Source organism: Stegostoma tigrinum, chromosome 9, assembly GCF_030684315.1.
Source record: "Stegostoma tigrinum isolate sSteTig4 chromosome 9, sSteTig4.hap1, whole genome shotgun sequence".
Taxonomy (NCBI): domain Eukaryota; kingdom Metazoa; phylum Chordata; class Chondrichthyes; order Orectolobiformes; family Stegostomatidae; genus Stegostoma; species Stegostoma tigrinum.
Genome location: NC_081362.1, coordinates 74,459,803 through 74,484,865, shown reverse-complemented (window position 1 = coordinate 74,484,865; position 25,063 = coordinate 74,459,803). Strand labels below are relative to the sequence as shown.

The following is a 25,063-nucleotide window of genomic DNA, read 5'->3' as shown; positions in this document are numbered from 1 at the left end:
TTTTCAGGAAAAACTCATCTGGTTTACTAATGTCTTCTTAGAAGGAATCTGCCATCCTTACCTGGTCTGGCCTATAAGTGACTCTAGACTCACAGTAACATGGTTGATTCTCAACTGCCCTCTGGGTAATTAGGGACTGTCAACTGGTAGTTAAGGATGGACAATTGATGCTGGCCTAGCCAGTGATGCCCACATCCTATCAAAGAATAAAACAACCTAAATATGGGAAGCAGCTTGAAGATTTAAATGAACTGTCCATCCGATGCCATATTTAATGTAACTTTGTGATAAATTGAAAGCAACTGGTGAGATTAAGTAACAGGTGATGTTAAAAATCTTAAGTAACTAAGGTCTCACAAGGCAATCAGCAATCAGGGCATCAGAGGAAATATCAGAAGTTTAAGGTCCTTTTAAGTGAGTTGTAGAAATCACTTTGCAGTATCAAACATACTCGATATTAGCAAAATCAGTACATTTTAGGAAGAGGATTCAAACACAGAAGAAACAGGGTGAAAAGGCTTAAGAGAAACTTATATTAGGCAAAGACTCATAGATTGCCAGTCAGATCCATTCATAAAGCTGGCACTATTTTGGCATCAAGAAAAATAAGGGAGCAGAGCAACTGTTAGGAACGGAAAACTCAAGGATATATCAGATGCTCAAATGAACCAGCACAAATGTCTGCCCATTTTTTTCCAACAGTATGAAATTGAACTTCTGATGGAAATCTGATTACTGAGTGGAGAGATAATTCAGTGTTCACATTGTAACCTGTGATCGCAATCGATGCAAGACTGAAAAAATGTGATAGAAATCAAGCACCAGAACAAACATCATCATGCAGATCACTGTTCACTAATGTAGTGGAGAAAAGAAGCCAAAAGAACACATCTCTACAGAGGCAGCTTATGAATATCAGTTGTCCAGTGATAGTAGAAAGAACGTTGAAAACAATCAGCCTTAATTATCACCCCTTGAGCATGTTTTCCATCCTGCGAGCAAGGGTTCCATTGCCTGTCCCATGTGTTGAGCAAGCTTTCCTATACCATTGCAACTGACCAAGACTCAAACCCTCATCACCTCCATAATAATTGGAGAACCCACACCTCACACTCACACCCATACCACCCCAACAAAATAAAATAGGAAAGCATGAACCAAAAGAACTTTGTGGAAGCTTAATTGATAAAAAGTAAGTGAAGTAGCGAGCAAACATCTCAGTGGGAAATCCCAGGATGAGCTGCGGTAGCTTCACCACCTCAATGGAATTAACAGCAAAGTAATAGCCTCCCTAGCAAAAATCAATGCCAATTTCCACCCATCCCCCATCCTCAACAATCGACTCTGTGCATGACTTACCACTATTGCCCAGTGAGTTGTAAGTCATGGACTGCACAGACCAAATCAAAACTGCCCCCACCTCATTGAGCATAAAAACCTGCATTTATCCCTTGCCCAAACCCATCTACACCTCCACTCAATCCCATGCTGACCTAAATTCTGATTAAAATCTGCATTCTTACTCATGTTTAGCTAATAATCACTTGTCACTCTAACCTCCAATGGCCTATAGTTCCATCTTACAGATTATCCTCCACAACCTTCTTGATGACATATGACCTATCACACTTGAATTCCCCTTGCTTGGTACTCCTTTCTCACCTGGAGGGAATCTGCACCTCTGCATCCTCTTCCACACAGGGACCTCTGCATTGCAATATCAACCCTCTGCTCCATACATTGCCACCAACACCTTTACTGCAACAACAATTTCCCAGGCAGCAATGGAATCTATTGAGTAGGATTCCGTTCTGCATCTCCTTAGACTCTCCATCCCATTTTCCGATCTTTCCCTGTTTCCATTCTTCCTATCATCACTTTATTTTCTGAAACCATCATTTCCCTTTCTGCATCTTTAGTCAGCACTTTTCCCTTCTTTCCTTCCTATACACATCTACTGCTTGCTACCTTTCTTTCTTTGTCAGTTGACCCCCAATCCTGCAAGAAATAAGTGCCCATTGCGTTGTGGGTGGCATATTGGCATGAATAGAGAATTGGCTCACGGACAGGAAACAACAAGTGGGGACAAGGAATTCTTGTTCAGTTCAGCAACCTGTAGCTCGTGGGGATCAGAGCTGGGGCCTCAACTGTTTAAAGTGTATGAATGCCTTTGAGGATGAAAACAAATGTACTGTAGCCAAATTTATAGATGACACAAAATCGATAGAAAGACAATTTGCAAGAGGGATGCAGACAGTTTACAGGGAGCTATTGAAAGGTTAAATAAGTGGGCAACAAGTTGGTAAAGGGAGTTAATGTGGGAACATTTAAAGTTGTTCACTTTGCAAAGGAAGGAAAAGAAAGAAAATTATTTAAATGGAGAAAAATTGCAAAAAGCTGCAGTACAAAGGGACTAAAGGCATTAAGAAATAGGAACAAGAGTGGGCTGTTTGGTCTCTTGAGTCTGCCCCATAATTCATTCGGATCATGCTAATCTGACATCCCTCATGTTCATCGTCCTGTCCTTTCACCATAACCTTGATTCCCCTAGGGAGCTTGGGAAACACAGAAAGCTAGCACACAGGTGCAGCAGGAATCAGGAACGTGGATTGAATGTCAGCCCTTATTTCAAGCGGCTTGGAGTTTAAGAGTTAGGAAGTGTTACAGCAATTGTACAAAGTGCTGATGTGACCACATCTGGAGTACTGTGAGCAGTTTTGATTCCTCTTTTTAAGAAAATATATTATTTCATCAGAGGCAGACCAAACAAGGTTCACCAAATGGTCGTCAGTATGCAGCGATTGTTTCATGAGCAATGGCTAAATACGTTGAGACTCTTCTCGCGAGAGTTTGAAGAAGGATGTTTCCCCCAATGGAAGAGTCTAGGACCAGAGAGCATGGTTTCAGAATAAAAGGGTACTAATTTGAGACTGAAATGAGGAGGAATTTCTTTTCTCAGAGGATTGTGGGCCTTTGGAATTCCTCCCTACAGAGTGCCAAGAGGCAGGGTCCTTAGGTACCTCCAAGGCTGAAATAGATTCTTGATCAGAGGGTGAATTAAAAGTAATGGGGGAAAAGGCAAGAAAAGTGGCTGTGAGGAATGTCAGCTCAAATCCTATTGAATGGAGGAGCAGGCTTGAGGGGCTGAACTGCCTATGCCTGTTTCTTTTCTTATTGTCTTATGGCCTAGCTTCCATTTGTCTCCCTGTTTGCACCTTCAACTGAGGTCAACCAATGATGCTTAAAACTGTGTATGGGCCAATATTGTAATTACACTACTTTGTTGTCAGATGGCCAACTATGGAAGGAAAATAGAAGCCCAAGGGACACTGTAAAAGGCACATGCAATTGGAAATAGGGGTAACAATAGATAACTGGAATGAACACTAGACTTGTCACTGTTACAAAAATCTTTTGATCACTGGTTACCTTAGAAGCTGGCAGCATTCCTCCTGAGTTAAGAAAATGTAAAGCTTTTATTGTGTACTCAGCTATGGTGTCTGGATCTGCAAAGGAAGGTGAGATTTACCACTGTATTATAAGTTTCTTCAGGATTTTGAATAGTAATTGGAATCTTCAAAGCTTACTTCTATCTTCAGATAATGAATTGTATCAAAAAGATATTTTTATAAATCTATCCACTGCATGCTATTTATGAGTATGAAGTTTGGAAAATTTTTGACTGTTTTGAACATTCCTGTACATTTTTGAGAAATTTCTAATACATTTGAATTCTAGGTAAGTAGAAGAACATTGATCGTGCACTTTTTGTATGACTGTTTCATGACATGCTATCTTAAGATGCCAGTTTAAATCTCATAGCAAATAGAACAGAATTTTATGCCCCCTCCTGAGGTGAGTTTGGTTGCAACTGGAGTTTTTAATCAGGCAACGGTTAGTGGGCGGGTACCCACCGTTCTCCCACTTTCGCCCAAATTAAGTCATGGCAGGTAGGCACATGGACAGTCTTTCCATTCTGCTGCCAATCCAAGCCCTCAAGTTATCAATGAAACCCCACTTAAGGACTCTGTCCTGGCACTGCTGATATTAACCCAGCCACTGGAGGGAAGGGCTGGGAGGGGGTACGCTGTGGAGGGAGCATGACAGGCAATCCCTGCTGTGTTTGCCCATGGGCTCTCGGGGTGAGGAGTAGGAGGGGTCGGTTTTTGACCCAAAGGTAGTCAGTCCCTGCATGAGGGAGCCAACATGAGGAACAGTAGAGTGGGTGTTGAAATGGGTTGGATGCTGCAGACTAGAAATGGTGCCAGCATCTAATTGGCTAGTGGTTCTCAATGGACAGGATTTTAGCACCTTGATCTTGGAAGAAGGCCAAGTGTGGGTCTGTTAAGTACCTGAGTGGCTCAAGATACAGTCAACCCTCTGGAAAGGATGCAACATTGCAAATTTATTGGCTCTGCAGGCAGTGACCAAGACACCCATCACATGCATAAGACTCTCCCCATTGAACCATTCATAGAATACAAGACAGCATCTTAACCCATCAAGTGTATGTTGGCTCTCCATAGAGCAATCCAATCAATTTTATTCTACGGCTCTATCCTCTGCAAGTTCAGATCCATCAAGGACCTATCCAATATTCTTTTGCAGTCTGTGTTTGTTTTCACTTACTCCAACCTCATAGTCAGCAAGCTCCTGATCAGTACCATTCACTCTGCAAAAGCCTTCCTGTTCCTACCAACCCTCTCAAACTTGTCCAAAACTTTAAATCTGTGTTCTTGTTCTTGTAGCTAACTGCAACCAACTTTTAAAATTTTGTGAGAAGAATATGTGACAATTGAACAAGCAACTCAATTCAAAATTCTGGAATCATTACCAAACCTTGTTATGCTCTATGGGATACCAGACGGACTTCTATCAAAGTGAGATTGGAAACATCAAGCTCCATTGTTCATGGGCCCATTAGGTGGCACTGACAAGAGAAATGGCTGCTATTAAAAACACCAAATTAAGCATGAAAAAAGACATTGAATCCTCTTCGTTATTTTCAAAGGTTTATACTGTGGCACTTTGAGTCCCATTTCCTCAGGGAACATTGAGCTAAATTGGATAAATTTTAGTGTAACATATATCATGTTGAAATGCACTTTGCTTTACTGAAGAAAGTAGCATTTACGGAAATGATTCTAAGAAAACTGAAGTTTGAAACAGTTGGAACAGTGAATAGGACAATGTGACTGTAACTGACCTATTGACTTCCCAGGGAGCAGAGCAGTCATCTATATCAGAGTTTTGGAATTTCATGCTTCTGGAACTAGGCAAGCACACTTACAAACAGTAAAAGTTGCATAAATTGACTTTATGTCAGCTGTGTCACAAGTACATGTGCAATGCCCTCTAATTCCATTCCAGTAATGTTAACTTTGTTATCCTCAAAGGATCCAACCTTGGCCAACCCTTATTTCTATGCTGCCTTTCAACTATACCTTCCTGTAGAATAATATCAGGCTCCACATGTACACTGACAGTACAATGCTTTACCTTATCATTACGTCTCCCAAACTTCCTGAATCTTAGAATTCTCACAGTGCCCTTACTGCAATTTACTGGTGACTACAAATCATTGGCTGTAAAACACTTAGGGGTGTATAGTGTTTGCAAAATGGGCAATGCAAAATATGTGGCCTGACATTTTTCTGTCCCTTTCATTTCCTCCAATCCTCTGCACTGCTCCAACGCTGGCCTCTTGCACAATGTTAGTCAGACCACTCTTGTTGACCATGCCTCAGTTGCCTTGGCCCTGTGCTCTGGAATTCTCTTATTTTTTCTTGATCTATCCCCTCCTTTGAGATGCTCCTTAAAACATTCTTTTTGTTTTTTGGTCATCTATCCTGATTCTCCTTTTATGGTTCAATATCAATTTTGCTTGAAACACTTTGTGAAGTGCTTTCGGATGACTCAATGCATAAAATGTTGGTCTTTGAGCCATAAGATGGAATCTATTGTAGGCAACATGAGTTTTGCTCGATTGAAGAGCCTGGCATTATTTGTTTTTGGAAAGACACAGAGCATTTGGCGCCAATTAAGCAGTCAACTGGGCAGTGGAAGTCCTTCCACATGAACAAGGAACCTGAGGGCAGACATTCTGTTCACTGAGAGGCTGGTTCCCCTTCATTACTCGGTAGTTCCATCGAGTGGCAGTGAGACTGCTACGAGTACTACGCACAGCAAAGGATCCCTGATCAACTCTGATGCTGGTTAATTATAGGGAAAGGGGTATCTTGGGGTCACGGTGTCAGCAATAAGGCAAGTGGGGTAACTCCTAGTGGTCTGCCCCTTCCTGATGCCAGGCCCCTCAGTCAGGAGCTGAGTGCGTTGAATGAGGGACCCCCTGGGAACCTAACAACCAACTGCACATTAAGTCTCAGAGATAATGGGAACTGCAGATGCTGGAGAATCCAAGACAACAAAATGTGAGGCTGGATGAACATAGCAGGCCAAGCAGCATCTCAGGAGCACAAAAGCTGAAGTTTCGGGCCTAGACCCTTGGATGAAGGGTCTAGGCCCGAAACGTCAGCTTTTGTGCTCCTGAGTTGCTGCTTGGCCTGCTGTGTTCATCCAGCCTCACATTTTGTTGTCTTGCACATTAAATCTCTTGCTTGTTTCTGGGCGAACGCCAACAATAATGGAAAGGACCTCTCAAGTGAGCGTTAAGTACAGCAGGACGGCAAAGCTGTTCACAAGCCTTCTTGCTGCAAAGCTAATCGGGGAAGAGGTGTGGCATTGGTGAGATCTCCTCTTACCACCCTTTTGCCAACTAAGTAGCTTCCTTGCTACCAAGCTCGGTGGGGGGAGGGCAGTAAATTCTGCCAGAGTTACAGATTGAAAAACACGGATATAATAGAGGCACAGAGATCTAAAGAGGAGAATTTTTGTGCTTCTTTTATCTTCTTTTACAACTTAGTGCATTGGGAGATGATGTCCTTCCCAAGCAGGCCTTTTAGTTTTCACAAGCATACATTTCAAAATGTCTAATTCTGCAGTGACGCACTTGATAACAACTTCTTTTTCATCAGCTTCTTTCTCATGTCATTTAAGAATCACAATCCTTGGAAAAATCTACAGTAATCAGCCATCTTGTGAAAATGCTGAATATTTAAAAAGTATAGGCAAAATGCCATGAAAATATTCAATGATACTATTGAGAAAGAATAAGTTGTGAATATCAATTTGGTATATGAAGATTGGAGAACTCATTATAAATTAATGCAGCCGTCTGTAACATCAAAACAATTCTATAGAACTGAGATTCTTTCTGTCTATTCCAACTTGGAAAAGCTGTGTCATAAAAGTGACCTCACTCAAGGCAGGTTAAACTGAGAATATGAATGCTCTTTAAAAAACGTAAACATTCAGTCCCTGTTCTGCATTGATTTTGTTGATCATGACTGGGGCACTGACAAGAAGCGGGTAGTTGGTCTCAAAATTCCTGGACCTGAGAACATTCCCACTCTTCATTGCTCTATTAAGATCCAAGCTGACATATTGCCCAATTAATGAAAGAGGACAAAGCTCACACAAGGAACAAGTTAATATGCCCAGTATCAATACCTGATAAACTAATGCAGTCCATCATGAGGATTGAATTGGAGGTGTATTTGCTTGTCAGGCAATAATCTAATAACTGGTGGGTGGGAATGGCATAGCGTGGTTATTATTGGCTGGCATAGATATGGTGGATCAAAGGGCCTGTTTCTATGTTGTGTGGCTCTATGTCTCTAAACTACAAGCCATTCTGACTTTAGAAGTGGAATATCCTACTTGATCAATTTTCTTGACATTTTTCTAGAAATACCGTACCAAGGAGGATAGAGAAGCTAATGACAGAATTTTCCTGTGGACTTTGAGGCCCTCAGCCTGCTAACCAAATGGGCGTCTGGAGCCCGCATTTGTTGAGAGCTATACCAGAGGTGGTTAATTTCCTGGAGAGTGCCTTCTAATTGTTTTCCTGGTTGTTGGCCACCCTGGCCACTCAGTGGACCGGCCCTGAATGCTCTTGGCACAACACAGGTCTGGCAGCTGTACAGCGGCCAGCAGCATCAGCGGGTGGCGTGGACACTGCTGAGACAGTTTCAGTCTGGAAGTAAAATGTTCAAAGTTGTAAAGCAGGCAGATCCGTTAAGCTGGAGAGGAAGGCCTCCTCTATGTCCTCTTCAAAATTCAGAAAATAACTGTTCAAGCAAGCTGTATAATAATGTCATTAAAGTTTACAAAGCTGAAAATTCATGACTGATCTGCTTATCTTTGTAAATCGGCTGATGAAGACTCAAAAAAATGGCATTTTTACATTTTGCAGAATTTAGAGATTCTTTTACTGAAGTCACAATAAAAGAGCAAGAGAATTTAATGGTAGTGCATCTCCAATATTTTCTTCTTGAAGTAATGTGAAGTAAACACATAAACAATTGACTGTGAAGCACCTGAAATGTCCTGAGGACATGTGAATGCAAATTCTTTTCATTTTATCAGAAGAAATCAAAAGAAATTAGGAAGAGCTAATAGATCTTGTTCTTGTATTTAGCAGACCACAGAATTTTGCTTTGATGCTCAAAACTATTAACTGAATTCAGGCAAAGTAAAACGGTCTTGCTAAGGATTTTCTTAAAGCCTTGATAAAGGCTAATCTGGTTGAGATTTGTGTGGATAAGAAAGTAAGTCAGCGGATCTGACGAAAAAGTGATTAGCTCCTCAAATATCAACTCTTTGGTCTACATTTGCAGCTGCAAGTGTGGTTTAATTCTGAATGGCTGATGATGGGTTTTAGACAGGCTGAAATTGAAATATGCTGTTTGCATTCAATTTTCTGAAATTAGATTTGGACAGCTGCAGCATGCACGTGAGAAATGGATTCAAAAGTTGCGTACAAGTGATATTTAGTGAGAAGGAATAGTAGCAAGGCAAAAAATTCCATAAGCCTTTGTAAAAGCTCAGAATACACATGTACATGTCTAAAGGCAAGAGGGCAACCAAGGATATGATTACTTGTTTGATGGTGAGTGAAATGATGATGATATTGCATAAGGTGCTACAGTAAGTAGCACTGCTGTACTACACTGTTGCACCATCTCAAATTGTCACCTATCTGAAGAAAGCCGGTGTTAGATTTCTAACCTCTGACTCTGCCCTGTTGTACTTCCCTCCCTCCTTGGTACAGAGGTCACTGTGCCATCAACACCAAGATTCCTCAGTTTCCAATTGCCTCCCAAAACACCTCTATTTCTCCACTTCTCAGTATTGTATTAAGACAGCACACAAAATAAAGTTTTTTGGTGAAGCTTTCAAGATTCCTTCCTTTTAACTCTTACCGTGGCTTTGCAACTTGTTTCTGATTACACCACTTTGTATTTCTTTGAGGCATTTTTCAACATTAAAGAGCCTTTATAAATTCAGGACCAAGATGGTACTAATGATGTGCTGTCCTATATTTGGCTCTCTAATGATCTGAACCATCTTGTGATCATTGCCAGCTTGGTGTGCCAGGCCACATGGGTAATGATCGATGGCATCCTGTCAGGTGCAGTCACTCATTGGTGATCACTCTAGCGTACCTTCTTTCATGAACTAACTTTAATGTGTTTTGGTTGTTTTCTGGAGAGCATCAAGAATTCACATCTGTTAGTCAGGACAGCTGGTCAGCTAGGCATGCTTCCTTTGGGAAGACACGACACACCATTTATTCATGCACACTGTTAAGATACGTTTGCAGATGTGTACAGACAATTCTTTGCATAGTATGGCACTCATTGTTGATTCTCCTTTCCAAGTATCCTGAGAGGAAGATTGCCAGTGGAGAAGCCATTGTTGTCAGTCATGGTCCTGGCAGAAGAGACGGTATATGTAATTTATCAATTGGTACAAAGGCTCTTGAGAACCCAAAGATCAGCAAGAAAAATTTAAATTGTCAAAAATTACAGCCTTCTTATCACAACTTTTCATTTACCCACAACCGCTCAGAAATTAATATTTGAATGAAGCAACTGTTTGACAAGAAAAGCATTTCCAAAGCCGTTAATTGTCAATCCCAGGGAACTGTAGCCCAGTTTTCAGTGAGGGAGCTCTATTTTTATCCTACCCAATATTGGATTATTGCAATCAGAACAGCATAAGCAAAGCATCTTAACACTCTCTACAACTCAACACTGTAAATTTATTTATTGAATATATTGGGTCCAAAAATCTCAGCCCCTCTGGAACAGTCCAATCAGAAAGATTAGGAATGAGTATACTGCTTGGATATTACGATTTTTGACCTTTTTAGCATTCTGTAGGTTTTGTGAGGATAAGCAATTCCTTACAAGGCTAACTACATAAAGGATGGTTGTGCTGTTGTCAGGGAAATGAGTGTAAATTATTTGATCTACTGTTTTTAGGTAAGCAGCTCATCAGCAGTAGAATTATTGATGTTCATGTTTCTTCAATACGACTGTTCGTTAATGTTTTGTGATATTTTTATATTTCAGGGACAACCATCAACTCTCAACATGTTGGACTTATTGAATGTGGCTCGTGACATTGCTCGGGGTTGTCAGTACCTGGAGGAGAACCACTTTATCCATCGGTAAGTGGCCACAAACTGACGTGTTTGGAGAATATCAAATAGTACCTTTTTTAATTTCCTTGATTGTAGATCTTGTTCTGTTTCAAAAGAATAAGGCATGGTGTTGTTTAAATTTACTGGTACTACTGCTTTAAGCTGGTCAAACAAAAATACATAGCAATACAGAAGTTAATTGGATTTTGTACACTGCACATTCACCTCTGTGATAAAATCAGTCAAGGACAGTTCAGATGAAAATCTCTTTAATGGATGTATTAATGGATGTGATCGTGCTATTTCATATTATGGCAGTTGCATGTTTATTTTTACAATGATTTGGTTATTGCTAAAACAGGTTGTAACAAACAATGATAACTGATAAGTTAGCTTTAGCAGATTAGAAGTGACCTCAATCTGATGAATAGAACATAGGACATTACAGCACAGTACAGGCCCTTCGGCCCTCGATGTTGTGCCGACCTGTCATACCAATCTCAAGCCCATCTAACCTACACTATTCCATGTACGTCCATATGCTTATCCAATGACGACTTAAATGTACCTAAAGTTGGCGAATCTACTACCGTTGCAGGCAAAGCGTTCCATTCCCTTTCTTCTCTCTGAGTAAAGAAACTACCTCTGACATCTGTCCTATATCTTTCACCCCTCAATTTAAAGCTATGCCCCCTCATGCTCGCCGTCACCATCCAAGGAAAAAGGCTCTCCCTATCCACCCTATCTAACCCTCTGATTATTTTATATGTTTCAATTAAGTCACCTGTCAACCTTCTTCTCTCTAATGAAAACAGCCTCAAGTCCCTCAGCCTTTCCTCGTAAGACCTTCCCTCCATACCAGGCAACATCCTAGTAAATCTCCTCTGCACCCTTTCCAAAGCTTCCACATCCTTCTTATAATGCGGTGACCAGAACTGTACGCAATACTCCAAGTGCGGCCGCACCAGAGTTTTGTACAGCTGCAGCATAACCTCTTGGTTCCGGAACTCGATCCCTCTATTAATGAAAGCTAAAACACTGTATGCCTTCTTAACAGCCCTGTCAACCTGGGTGGCAACTTTCAAGGATCTGTGTACATGGACACTGAGATCTCTCTGCTCATCTACACTACCAAGAATCTTACCATTAGCCCTGTAAAATTGCTTTAAGTAAATTGCTTTAAAAAATCGTCCAGTTTTCTGATAATATTTGCCAATTTCCAAAACCATGCAGGAATGTTATTAATTAGTAACATCAGCAATTCATGAAAGCCTGGAGGTTCATGGTACAGATAAACTAAAATCAGGTCTGCTATTCGTGATCTAAATCAAATCAGATAGCAACAAGCTTAAAACCAAAAAAATGAAAGCTCAGTATCTTTCACATGCAGGGAATTATCAGGTAGATTTGCACTTCTAACAGTTTAAAGGGAGGCCTATTGTAATGTCACTGAACTGGTAATCCAGAATCCTGAGCTAATTTTCTGGGGACATGAGTTCAAATCCCACCATTGCAGTTGGTGAAATTTGATTTCAATAAAAAGCTGGAATTTAAAAATAAAGCTAGCCTAATGGTGACTGTGTAAGCACTGCCAATTGTCATAAAAGCATCAGTCTGGTTCACTAATGTGTTTTTAGGGATGGAAATCTGTCAACCTCAGCCAGTCTGACCTACATATGACACCAAAACCACAGCAATGTGGTTGACTCGTCATGGGGCAATTAGAAATCAGCAATAGATAATGGCCAAGCTATTGACTCCCACATCCCATGAACAAAGATAAAGCAATTCTGAATGACTAATAAAAACCAAAAGAACTGTGGATTCTGTAAATCAGGACCAAAAACAGAAGTTGCTGGAAAAGTTCAGCAGGTCTAGCAGCATCTGTGAAGAAAAGATCAGAGTTAACATTTCCGGTTTGGTGACCCTTCCTCAGAATGTTCCCGAAACAGTAATTATGATTTCTCTGAATAACTAATTCTGCATTCAGATACATAAACCTATGCTTCACACACATTTCTTTACAAAAGGGGCCTGTTCCGAATTCATAAGTACATGTAGGGCCTTATATAGATGAGAAATTGTAACTACCAGTGTAATGTACCATCCTCGATCATTGAATATTTTATCCTTTTCTAATTCTTGTCGCATGGATGAGAGTACACAAGAGAAATGTTTTCAAATTTGAGGTTTACAGGTTGTAAAGGCAGAAAGAGAAATAGATAATAATGCAATCTCAAACACACGCTTATACAGTAAACATCTATTCCATTCAATTATTAACTTACATGGAGTTATCTTTATCACTTCTTAACAGAAGACCACCATTTGGGCTTCACTTCCTGTACGAGGCTTCGGTGTTGCTTCATTCACCGTGTGAATTCTGATTCTACTCCTCTTACAGAATCCTAGAACTTGATCCTCTTCTGGCATAAGTCTTTAATATCACCACCTGTAATAGCGGACCTCTCCCCCAGTGAGTCACATGACCTGCCCCTGTCCCTAGGTGTACTCCAGGGTGTTGTTCCTTTCTTGTAAAGAGAACCTGAACAGATTCTCTTTCCAAATGTGTCCCAAGGGCTGTCCCCCTTTGCAGGTGAGCCCCTGAATCTAATCCCCTCATCAAGTCTTGCCCTTCCTTTCAATGAGTCAGTTTTTCATGTTATTCTTTGCCTTAATTGAATCTCTGAATCTGCTCCTCTCCTTGAGTCAGTCCTCAATATTTTTGTTTTCTCCAGGTGAATTCCTCATGCTATTTTTCTCCATAAGCCAGTTCCTTGGGTTGTTCTTGATGCACATTTAATCCTTGAACACCCCCCTCCCAACTGCTTCAAATTCTCCAAAAAAGAGGTGAAATAACACAGTGATGCCTCAGCTGAAAATCCCCTCCATGAATGGCAGCCCCAACAGTGCATTGTTGGAAGGTCAGCGTAGGTCAAATGCTTAAATTCTGGACTGAAACTGGAAGTGTTGACTCAGGTGGGATTTTTGCTAATTCAAGCATACTGAAAAAGTTTGGCAACATTCCAATTCAACTCTTAAAGCATAAGTTCTGATTTATTATCTATGCTGAAAACATGCAAATATTTCATTACAGCACAAACATCTGCCCAAATTGATTAATACACTGATACCATAATGATTAGATCCCAAGCCAGTTTTTTCTTCTTGACTTTGGCTTACTTGACTGAAAATATTTTCCCTGTTTGGGCACACAATGTATACATGCTGTAATGTAGAGAGTTGTGAAAAGTGAGATATTCATAGGACTATAAATGCTGAAAAGTGTCCAGGTCCAATTAACCACTACACCGGAGAGATATTTATTTTGAAGATGAAAGGAATGACATGACCAAAGGTCAGATCTGTCAGATCAATATTATAATGCTACACCCACTTAGACAACAGCAGAATGGACTTTGCATGATCCTGGCCTCATTTATACTTTAATGTATAATTTACATTTAATCCATTCTAACATCTTTCACTCAGGCATTCTCAGACAATCTGTGGCTTACATAATTTTATACATGCCTTCAAATAGAAGTTCTGGGATTTAAATCGTCTCTGTCCATCCTTGGTCTTTTGTTGGCAATAACTAATCCTTTAACATTGTAATTTTGCATCAGCAACTGTGTGTGAGTTACATTTATATCTTCACTCTGTCAATTGCATCATGATGAAGGCACAACTGCTGTATCATTAAATATATGTCAATGTTTAAACTTCGATCAATAACAATCAAGTGGATCTCAACCAGAGTACCAATTTGATCTTAGCATCCTTTAAGAACCAAAATGTCATTCAAGACTCCTGTGATACATTAGTATTCAGTGATCCCTACTGAAAGTGAACTTGTAGATACCAGCTGAGCATGGGCTCAAGTTTGTCCCAATTGCTCTGAGTCAAAAATTGCTTAGTAACATTCTGTATGCAGAATCTTGTTCAAAGTATGTTAGCAACTGTTGTGAAAGTGCATCCCTACTCCAATGTTAGTCTGCTGCTTTAGGAAAAGAGGTGAGTGAATGAGCGCCAATTGCGGGGAGACCATTTACCTTTCTTTGTTCTATTTATAAACAGGGATATAGCTGCAAGAAATTGCCTTCTTACTTTCAAAGGTACAGGACGAGTGGCTAAGATTGGAGATTTTGGAATGGCTCGTGATATATACAGGTAAATGAAGAAAATATTGTAAATTACATTTTTTTTTCCTTTATTCTTTCATGTGGAGTTCACCAGTAAGGCTGGCAGTTATCTTTGAACTGAGTGACTTGCTCAGCCGTTTCAGAGGGCAGTTAAAAGTAGCCACATTGCGACCACTATTTTTTATAATCGGTAAATAAAACTAAGAACTGTTAAATTGAAACCATATAGCTCATATTAAGCTTAAAGCTTGACTGTAAACTGATAACCTTGCAAATGGAATCTATAATAACATTTCAGACTGCTTCTTCTTATTTGACAAATTGAAAATTGCCAGTTTGCTTATCTGAATATCACGGAAAAATGAACTTCAGCAATACCAGGCCATTATCCATTTTTAAAATAAAGGAAGAGAGCTCAGTCAGCTTCTCTCCCACCGTAACACCTCAGTTATCTCCTCTGCCCTGAAGCTTGTCAACCACATTCAGAAGCAATTACAATACCGCAGCCATGTCTCCTTCCTCAGTGCCTGTCTACACAGCAGCTCATTCCCATGACCTCCAAATTACATTCAGACTTTCACAATTTGGACCCAGCTGTGACAATCATTATCTACAGTACCTCCAGTGCCTCCAAAAATGGTTGTCCCTACAGATTCTCAGCTCCACACTCTCTGCCATGTGTCAACACCTTCTATCCCTGCAATCAGCCTTGCCCCAGCTCAGGGTCTCTCTCTCTCTCTCTCTCTCTCTCTCTCTCTCTCTCTCTCCCCCACTCTCTCCCCCAGACCTCCAGAGGACCTCTACTGTTCTTTGTTCTCAGAAGGATCCACACCCTCAACAAATGCGTTTTCTCCACCCTACTGGACATCGGAGATTGCAAGTACACCAAACTCTCCCATACTCAAACCCAGACACAGACCTCCTCAACCATTCAGCATCATAACCTTATCTCCGACCTTCTCTGGGATTAGCCCAATACCATTGACCACCCAGGTGCTCCAACCACTCCTATATAATTGTGTGACTACCGCTTCCACTGATATAGAAGATCATGTGACTGCTGTTTCTACTGATGTCAAAGCCCATGTGACTGCCACTTCCACCGATGTCGAAGACCATGTGACTGCTGTTTTTGCCAATGTAGAAGACCGTGTGACAGCCAGCATCAATGACAATTGCGTGACTTCTGCTTCCACCCATGTGAACCCTCCAGTGCACACACCCACTCCTATTGAATCTCTACCTCCTCCAGTTCTATACCCAGTCCCAGCACCAAGCCCTGCCAGGTCTCCCCCTCACTGAGGCTGAACAGTCTGTGTTCAGTAAAGGACTCACCTTCATTCTCCTGTGCCCACACATGAACAAATTCCACGCTTGCCAGGATATTGAGCTGTTTTTCTGCCACCTCCTGCCTCCGCACCTATTTCTTTGAGCGGGAACCCAACCCACCTTTGCTGACCCCTTCTCCCACCTCCAACAAACCCCATTTTCCTGGACACTCCCGCCTGGCCTTCTATGTTCTGTCGAACTCTTCATCTCCAACTTCCGCTGCACCAATGACCACCTCAATCTCTCCCCCCTCTCACTTAACAGCCCTCTACTCCCTTCGTACCAACCCCAACCTCACTATTAAACCCACCAACAAGGAGGGTGTGGACATAGTGGTAGTACGGCATACTGACCTCTATGTAGCTGAGGCTAGACACCAACTCTCCAACATTTCCTCCTACTGTCCCCTCGATCATGACCCCACCTCTGATCACTGAGCCATCATCTCCCAGACCAACAACAACCTCATCACTTCAGAAGATCTCCCGTCAACAGCCTCTAACCTAACAGTTCCCCAACCCCACACCACACATTTCTATCTCCTTCTCAAAATCCATAAACCCAACTGCTCTGGACAACAATTGTCTCTGCCTGCTCCTGCCCACTGACCTCATCTTCTCCTAGCCAGACTCCATTGTTTCCCTTTTTATCCAGGAACTCCCCACCTACATTTGGTTCATAACCCATGCCCTTCATCTTTTCCAAAACATTCAATTCCCTAGCCCCATCACCTCATCTTTGCATGGATGTTCAGTCCCTGTACATCTGTATCCCCTACATGAGGGCCTAAAAGCCCTCTGCTTCTTCCTCTCCCATAGATCTAACCAGTCCCCCTCCAATGACATTCTCATTTGCTCAACATAACTGGTCTTCACTCTCAACAATTTTTCCTTCAATTCCTCCCACTTCCTACAAGCCAAATGGTTGGACATGGGCACCCTGCATGATCCTGATCTATGCCTGTCTCTTTGCAGGATTCACGGAATAGTCCCTCTTCCATAACCCAATTGGCACCATCCCTCACTTTCTCCACTACATGGATGACAGTATCAACATGGCCTCATACTCCTGCAAAGTGCTTGAGCGGTTCATCAACTTTGCCAACATCTTCCACTCGGCTCTGAAATTCACCTCGACCATTTCAGACACCTCCCTCCCCTTCCTGAACATCTCCATCTCCATCTCCAGAAATCCATTCACCACTAACATCCATTGAAACCCACTGACTCCCACAACTACCTCGACTATAGCACCTCTCACTCACCCTCCTGAAAAAGTGCTAATGCATACTCCCAATTCCTCCACCCCCATCACAGCTGCTCCCAGGATGAGGCGTTCTACCATCTCCCATCTCCAAAAAGATATTTCCCTCCCAGTTTCCGCAGGAGCCACTCACTTCGTGACTCTCTCGTCAGTTCTACACTCCCAACCAACTTTTCCACCACACCCGGTACATTTCCCTGCAGCTGGAAGAGGTGTAACACCTGCCCCCTAGCCTCCCCCTCACATCTCAGTCCAAGCCCCAAACAATCTTTCCAAATCGGGCAGACATTCACCTGCACTTCATCCAACCTGACCTATTGTATCCATTCCTCCCTATGCCGTCTGTCTATATTGGGGAGACCAAATGCAGACTTGGGGACTGGTTCACAGAGCATCTGTGCTCTATATGCATCAACCAACCCGACCTTACTGTTACCATCCATTTTAATTCCCCTTCCTGCTCCTCTGATGACATGTCCATCCTTGGCCTCCTCCACTGTCAGAGTAAGGCCAAACATAAACTTGAAGAACAGCACCTGTCACTTGATAGCCTGTATGTAATGCATCAGCATGTCATGTTTAGTCATTAAAATACATGCTCACTGAATTAACTTGCACCCGATAGTGCAGATATGATGTGCTTAAAGGCCTTTTCTCTACTGTTTAACTCTTTCATTCTCTGATTCACGTCCAGACCTTCCCCTCCTCCTCACCTCCCTGGCCTGACCTAACCTGTCTATCTTCCTACTCACCTATCTGCTCCACTCTTCCCACTGACCAATCACAATAAACCCCTACCTGCATCCACCTAACACCATCTCTCCTACCATTCGGCAAGCCACCGCTTTCCCCCCTCATTTATTTCTGGGCGCCCCACCCCCTCCCCAGTCTTGACTCTCGAAGGGTTTTGGCCCAAAACGTTGACTTTCCTGCTCCTCCAATGCTGTCTGACCTGCTGTGTTTTTCCAGCCTCACACCCATAGACTCTGGTCTCCAGCATCTGCAATCCTTATTGTTTCCAAGGAAGTGAAGCTGCATGTTAATATTGCTGCCATTTTTCTGATTACTTAAAATATCTGAGCGATGTAGAGTTGATAGAAGTCATTTTTCTAAGCTGTTACATGTGATGTCAGGTCTAACTATGATTTCCAGATAAAGCTGCGTCAAAAGTTCCGAAATAATTGGCCTGGATGCACAGACTGACAATTGTGCATTATATCCTTGTTTTTTTATACATCATTATAATTAAAAATATCAAAACACGGTCATAAAGAAATATGGAAGTATAGTTAGTTGCAGCAGAAGATTTTCATTGCAAGTTGAGAAGCTGGGAGACACAATACTGACACATAACAATACTGCCACTAGCAGGAGAGTCTAATTATCATATGACATGTTAATATACAAATTTTCTATGATACTTTGAACAAGAAGTAGTCAAAAACTGATTAAAAAGATCACTTGAAGGAACTATGGCTAAAATCTAATGATCCTCACAATGGCAGGAGATGAGGCAGAGGGGGGATTTTAATTGTGTGGGAGGTGAAGTGTCAACTTCTCAGCTGTGGATGAACATTGGGAAACCCATCAATGGCAAATTAAATCCAAGTGTTGATAACCTGTATGTAATGCATCAGCATGTCATGTTTAGTCATTAAAATATATGCTCACTGAATTAACTTGCACCCGATAGTGCAGATATGATGTGCTTAAAGGCCTTTTCTCTACTGTTTAACTCTTTCATTCTCTGATTCACTTGTGATTAATGTGCCAGCAAATGGGAAAGATATTCTCTCAGATTCATGACTGGTTAGTGGTGCTGTGCAGAGCAGGAGTTGGTTTTCTTGATGGATTCGGACGTAGCACGTGCTGCTTTGCTTTTTTGGACCAGAGAGAAGAGCCAGTGCATTGAGCACTGCTGACACACCTTACCTTTTAATACAGACCAAAAGGAAATGGAGGTGGCTGTGTTAATATACATTAATACTACATCAATGTCACACCTGCAGCATTTGTAGGCAATTTATATGGCAAAGGCGCTTCAACCAAATGGCCATTCTTGAAGGCTAACAGAAGCAGTCCTTAGTCAGATTAAGGTAGACTGACTCTTGGCCATGCTCAGTCAAGTGGCTCAACTGGTCAGAGTTAAGGGGCTGATATCACCACAGTTTGGGAATTGGACGATGGCCTGTTCTGCAAGTCCAGTGCAACCAGGAAGGGGATTAGAGGTAAATTAGTCATGGAATTGTACAGAGATCAATTAGGGCTATGGTCACTCATCTGTTGGAATGGCTTTTCCTAGTCAGTTAGGGAGGTCGGCCACAGTCAATCCAAGGAATCTGTTCATTGAAAGTCAAGGGGGTATTATCAGGGTCCAGTGCTGTGATGGGAAACTGGGGAAGTTAACATCGGAGGTAGCATGTTGGGATGCAGAGGGAACAATAATTGTGGTGAGGGACAACACAACCTATATGGGAGGAATATGGTGATAGAGCATGGGACAGCAAGGGGTACTGTGAGATGGAGATCATTGATGGCCTTCATGATCCTGACTTTGATGGGGGCTAAGTGCATAACTGTGTTTGTCACAGCTAAGTTATATGTCTGGGGCTTGGAGGTAAAGTGGAAAGGTTAGTGCTTAAATAAAAGATTTAGTGGGAAAATGAGGAAGATCAAAGCTAATCTGTTTGACAGGGAGAGCAATGCAGAAAGCAACATAAAAAAAACCAGAAGAACTGCGGATACTGTAAAATCAGGAACAAAAACAAAGTTGCTGGAAAAGCTCAGCAGGTCTAGCAGCATCTGTGAAGGAGAAAATCGAGTTAACATTTCAGGTCCGGTGACCTTTCCTCATTAAACAACATGGCAGCTGTGGGGGGAGGTCACCTAGGTGAGAGGCTGAGTGCCTCAATCCATGATGTGTTACCGTTTTTCATTCCATCCTAATCCTGGGCATCAGCTGGAGCAATGGAGAACAGGTCTGTGCGAATATCCAGCAGGTGCTGACAGTGCTACACCTAGGTCTACATAGCAGCCACCTACCTGTCCATGGAGAAAGTCAGATGCATGCATGCCAGGGGCAGAACCATTGAGTTAGCATTGAGGGACACCCTGATGCAGCTAATGCCTGCAGGGGAGGCAAGAGAAGGAATTCAGAATAACTGATGGGAGTTTGGGCATGTTAAGGATACATTGTCAGTGACGGTAATGGGGAAGCAGCATGTCACTTGTACAGTCAGAGAGTGTATGGGTCATACTGCTCGGCAACAGACACTTCGGTGCAACCAGTCCGTGCCAACCATAATCCCAAACTAAACTGCCTGAACTTGGCCTATGGCCCCTCAAGCATTTTTTTATTCACGTACTTATCAAAATGTCTTTTATAAGGTGTAACTTTACCCTCAAGAAAACACATGTAACCTGTCTCAACAAATACTGCCTGGTGGCTCTGACCTCCAGAACCGTAAATTGCTTCAAAAGTTTAGTCATGGCCTACGTCTACTCTAGCCTCCCAGCCTGCCTCATTCCCCTGCAATTTGCTGACTGATGTAACAGATCCACAGCGGATGCCATTTCCCCAGCCCTACACTCATCCCTGGAACATTTGGACATTAAAGATACCTGTGTCAGGCTTCTACTTATTGACTACAGCTCCGCCTTCAACACTATAATCCCAACCAAACTAATCTCCAAAATCCAAGACTCCACCCTCTGCAACTGGATCCTCAGCTTCTTAACCTACACACTGCAATCAGTGAAGATAGACTACAACATCTCCTCCACAATAATCCTCAACACTGGCACCCTGCAAGGATGTGTTATGAGCCCTCTACTGTACTCTTTGTACACCCATGACTGTGTAGCCAAATTTCATATGAACACCATCTACAAGTATGCTGATGACACCACTTTTGTGGGCTCGATAACAAATAATGATGAGCCAGAATACAGGATGGAGACAAAATGCATCGTGCTGTGATGCAATGATAACAATCTCTCCCTCAATGTCAGCAAAACTAAAGACCTGATCGTTGGCTTCAGGAAGAAAGGAGAAGGACATGTCACTATCTACGTCAATGGAGTTGAGGTGGAGCGGGTCAAGACGTTCTAGTTCCTAGGAGTGACGATAACCAACAATTTGTCCTGAAAATCCCACGTAGATGCTACATTTGGTCAAGAAGGCACACCAATGCCTCTTCTTCTTCTAGAGGCTTAGGAAATTTGGCATGGCCGTAAGGACTCTCACCAATCATCATCATAGATAGCAAGTGAATTTGGGTGCATTACAGCCTGGTACAGCAACTGCTCTGCCCAGGACGGTAAGAAATTACAGAAAGTTGTGTACACAGCCCAGATCATCATGGAAGCCAACCTCCCATCCCAAGTCTCCATCTACACTTCTCGTTGCTGTGGAAAGATTGCCAACATCATTAAAGACGTTTCCCACCTGGTTGTATGCTCATCCAATCTCTTCCATCAGGTAGAAGATACACAAGCTTAAACACACGCACCAGCAGGGTCAAGCACACCTTCTTCCTTGCTGTTATTAGACTCTAAAATTTCACATCTGATGTTGATCTTGTGTCTGTGCACCTCCTGTGCAGCTGTAACCTTGTATGCATCACTCTATCTAGACACTCTATAAACTGTGTGTTCTTGTTCACAGAATCCTTACAATGTGGAAGCGGGCCAGTCAGCCCATTGAGAACACACTGACCCTCTGGAAAGCAACCTGTCCAGACCCACCACACCATCCTGCCCCTGTAACCCTTCATTTCCCGTGGCCAATCCACCGAGCCTGCACATATTTGGACTGTGGGAGGAACCTGGAGCACCCAGAGTAACCCACGTAGATACAGGGAGCATGTGCACACTCCACACAGACAGCCGCCTGTGACTGGTATCAAACCCGAGTCCCTGGCACTGTGAGGCGGCAGTGCTAACCACTGAACCACTGTGCCCCCTTGAATGCTATTATTTCCCTGTACTGCTTACAAAACAAAACTTTTCACTCTTCTTAGGTACATCTGACAACAATAAATTAAATCAAAGTCCACCACTTCCTCTGGAAGTTCCTTCCAAACACGAACCACTTTCTGTGCAAAAAAAAATTCCCTTCATGTCTTTTTTTCAATCTTTCTCCTCTCACCTTAAAAATTTGCACACGAGCCATGAAGTCCCCCACCCTGTGAAAAAGCCACAATGAATTTTACTTGCTACGATTTGGAGGTCTTCGCCATCACCATATGAAAGGATCACGGTCTTCTCCTGCTAAGACAAGGATTCTCTCCTTGTAAGGGGTTGAGAGGATGAATTTCGGTCACCTAACCATCTTCCTTGGCCCTCTCCACTCTATTCTGGGTTGTTTTCTCTTGGAATGAGACAATGGCTGGAACTGAGTGGGATCAAAGTGGGCAGCGGACCTTCTTGTTCAGGTGCAGGTGTGATAAAGGAGGGGAAGTGTGCCAAGTGAGCGAGGTGGGAGGTGCAGAGGGAATGTGGGGTTTGTAGTCTGGGGAGGCTGGAATGGTGACAATGAACATGCCGTGATGTTGCAAGCAGCACTGAGAGTGATAGAGCATGCTCTCAGCGGGAGGTGGGTGCAGCAGTCGAGTTTGTAAGTGTAAGGTCGCAGAGAGGAGATGGAGACCTTTGCTGCATTACTTGAAGAATCTCCGGAATGTGGACAATGCATTGACCAAGCTGGTAGGTCTGGTGGAATGCTTTCTGCTGGCAGCCTACAAGAAAGATGATGGCCCAGCTCTCCACAGCCTGTCCACCAGGACCTCTCGGCTCTTGCCAGAAAATTGAGCTATCATCTTGCCTCTGTCAGCCACTTCTATGGCAATTCTTCCCAGACTATAACTGCGAGAGGCAGTTCCTGTCTCGCAGCAATGGACCTGATGTACAGTTTAAATATGGCACTGGTAGCAGAAATCCCAGAAGAATGTGTACTCCTGTTGTTGGTGAGTACACAAAAGGAATGACAATATGGCAGCATGGGACATAATGTGATGAAGTGAGCTGCACATAATAGCATAAGAAAACCTGATCAATTCACAAAGTGAAACACAGTATGAAACAATCCAAAATTGCAACTCTTAGCCTAAAGTATAGTCTGCCATAGAATATAGTCTGGCAAAGGAATCAGCGGTTAACAGATGTAGATGGTGATATGACCACAGATCATAACTTGTGTGTTTTGCAAGTGGACTGATATAGCTAAAGCGGCTGGGAATGTAAATCCAGTGACTACCTGGAAAGGAACTCTGGAAAGTCACACCTTGCAGGTTTTGAAGAAGTTTCAAAGAGAGAAAACCTCTACAAACTGAACTGTAATCCTGTCAGGATTTCAGAATGTAAAGATGCTGGCCAAGAAAAGACAGCAGTCGAGTTGGGAGCCATATTTGCATTTTCCCCTTTTCGAAATAAACAGGGAATCAAATAAGCTTTGAACGTGGTCTCTGTGTGTTAGTGATCTTCTAAAGTGTGATTTAGTATGCTGTGAAGGTCACAGCTTTGAGAACAGCTATTGAACACCCCTCAACAGATTCAAAAACAAGACTGTCCCTCTGAGCGCTGCCAGATACCATTGAAAGGATCCAAGAGAAAGAAATTTCACTGGACCTGCAAAGCCAAGAATCCTGTTCACCTGTTCAACTACCAACATCAGCACTTTGCAAAACAGACTGCATCAGCTGCAATGTTTGCCTGTAAATTCTTCATAAATTACTCAAAGACTGGTACATACATCTTCTAACTTTCATCTTCTGGTTTGGATTCACCTCTCTTTTCTGATTGGGTGTATGTGTTGCTTCAATATTTCATTTAGCATTTAATTGCTCATTCCACCCACAGGGTGGTACATGTACAGAACGAGCTGCCAGAGGATGTGGTGGAGTCTGGTACAATTACAACATTTAAAAGGCATCTGGATGGGTAGGTGAACAGGAAGGGTTTAGAGGGATATGGGCTAAATTTTGACAAATGGGACTCAATCAGTTTAGGATAGCTAGTCGGCATGGACAATTTGGACCAAAGGGTCTGTTTCCAGGCTGTATAACTTTATCTCTATGACAACTAAACTCTTTGTTCCTGAAGTCTGAAGGTGGAGGAACACAGCAGGCCAGGCAGTATCAGAGGAACAGGAAAGCTAACGTTTCGGGTCGGGACCCTTCTTCAGAAGTGGGGAGGGGGTGGTTTACGAAATAAATAGAGAGAGGGGTTGCACTGGGGAAGGTATGTGGGAGGGTGATGGATGTAGGCAGGGAGTGGCAGGGATTGGTCAGTGAGGTGGGAATGGCGGATAGGTAGGAGTGAAGATGGATAGGTTGTGTCAGGTCAAAGAGGTGGGGGTGAGAGGGACGGTTGGTCATTGGATGAGCCTGGGCTGGGGAGATTTTGAAACTGGTAAAACCCATGTTTAGGACATCAGGCTGTAGGCTCCCAAGGAGGAACATGAGGTGTTGCTCCTCCAGTTTGCGGGTGGCGTCATTGTGACACTGGAGCAGGCCCAGGATGGACATGTCACCCAGGGAATGGAAGAGGAAATTAAAAAGTTTCGCGACAAGAAGGTGTTGTTGATTATAGCGTACAAAGTGCAGATGTTCTACAAAATGGTCTCTGAGTCTCTGCTTGGTCTCACCAATGTAGTGGAGGCCACATCAAGAGTAGCGGAAACAGTAGACCAAGTTAACGGATGTGCAGATGAACCCGTGTCTGATGTCGCAGGTTTGTTTTTTGCCTTGATTGGAGGTGAGGGGAGAGGTGTAGGGGC

The 25,063-nt window shown here is 42.7% G+C and overlaps 1 protein-coding gene across 2 annotated transcripts in view; it reads left to right on the top strand.

Moving 5' to 3' along the window:
• The window catches only part of LOC125455175 (ALK tyrosine kinase receptor-like), a 977,528-nt gene that overhangs the window by 936,075 nt on the left and 16,390 nt on the right, over window positions 1-25,063 (top strand). For both annotated transcript variants that reach the window (XM_048536890.2, XM_059648635.1), the window contains exons 24-25: window positions 10,479-10,576; window positions 14,630-14,722. In XM_048536890.2, coding sequence (XP_048392847.1) covers window positions 10,479-10,576; window positions 14,630-14,722 — 191 coding nt within the window. The remainder of the gene's footprint in view (window positions 1-10,478; window positions 10,577-14,629; window positions 14,723-25,063) is intronic.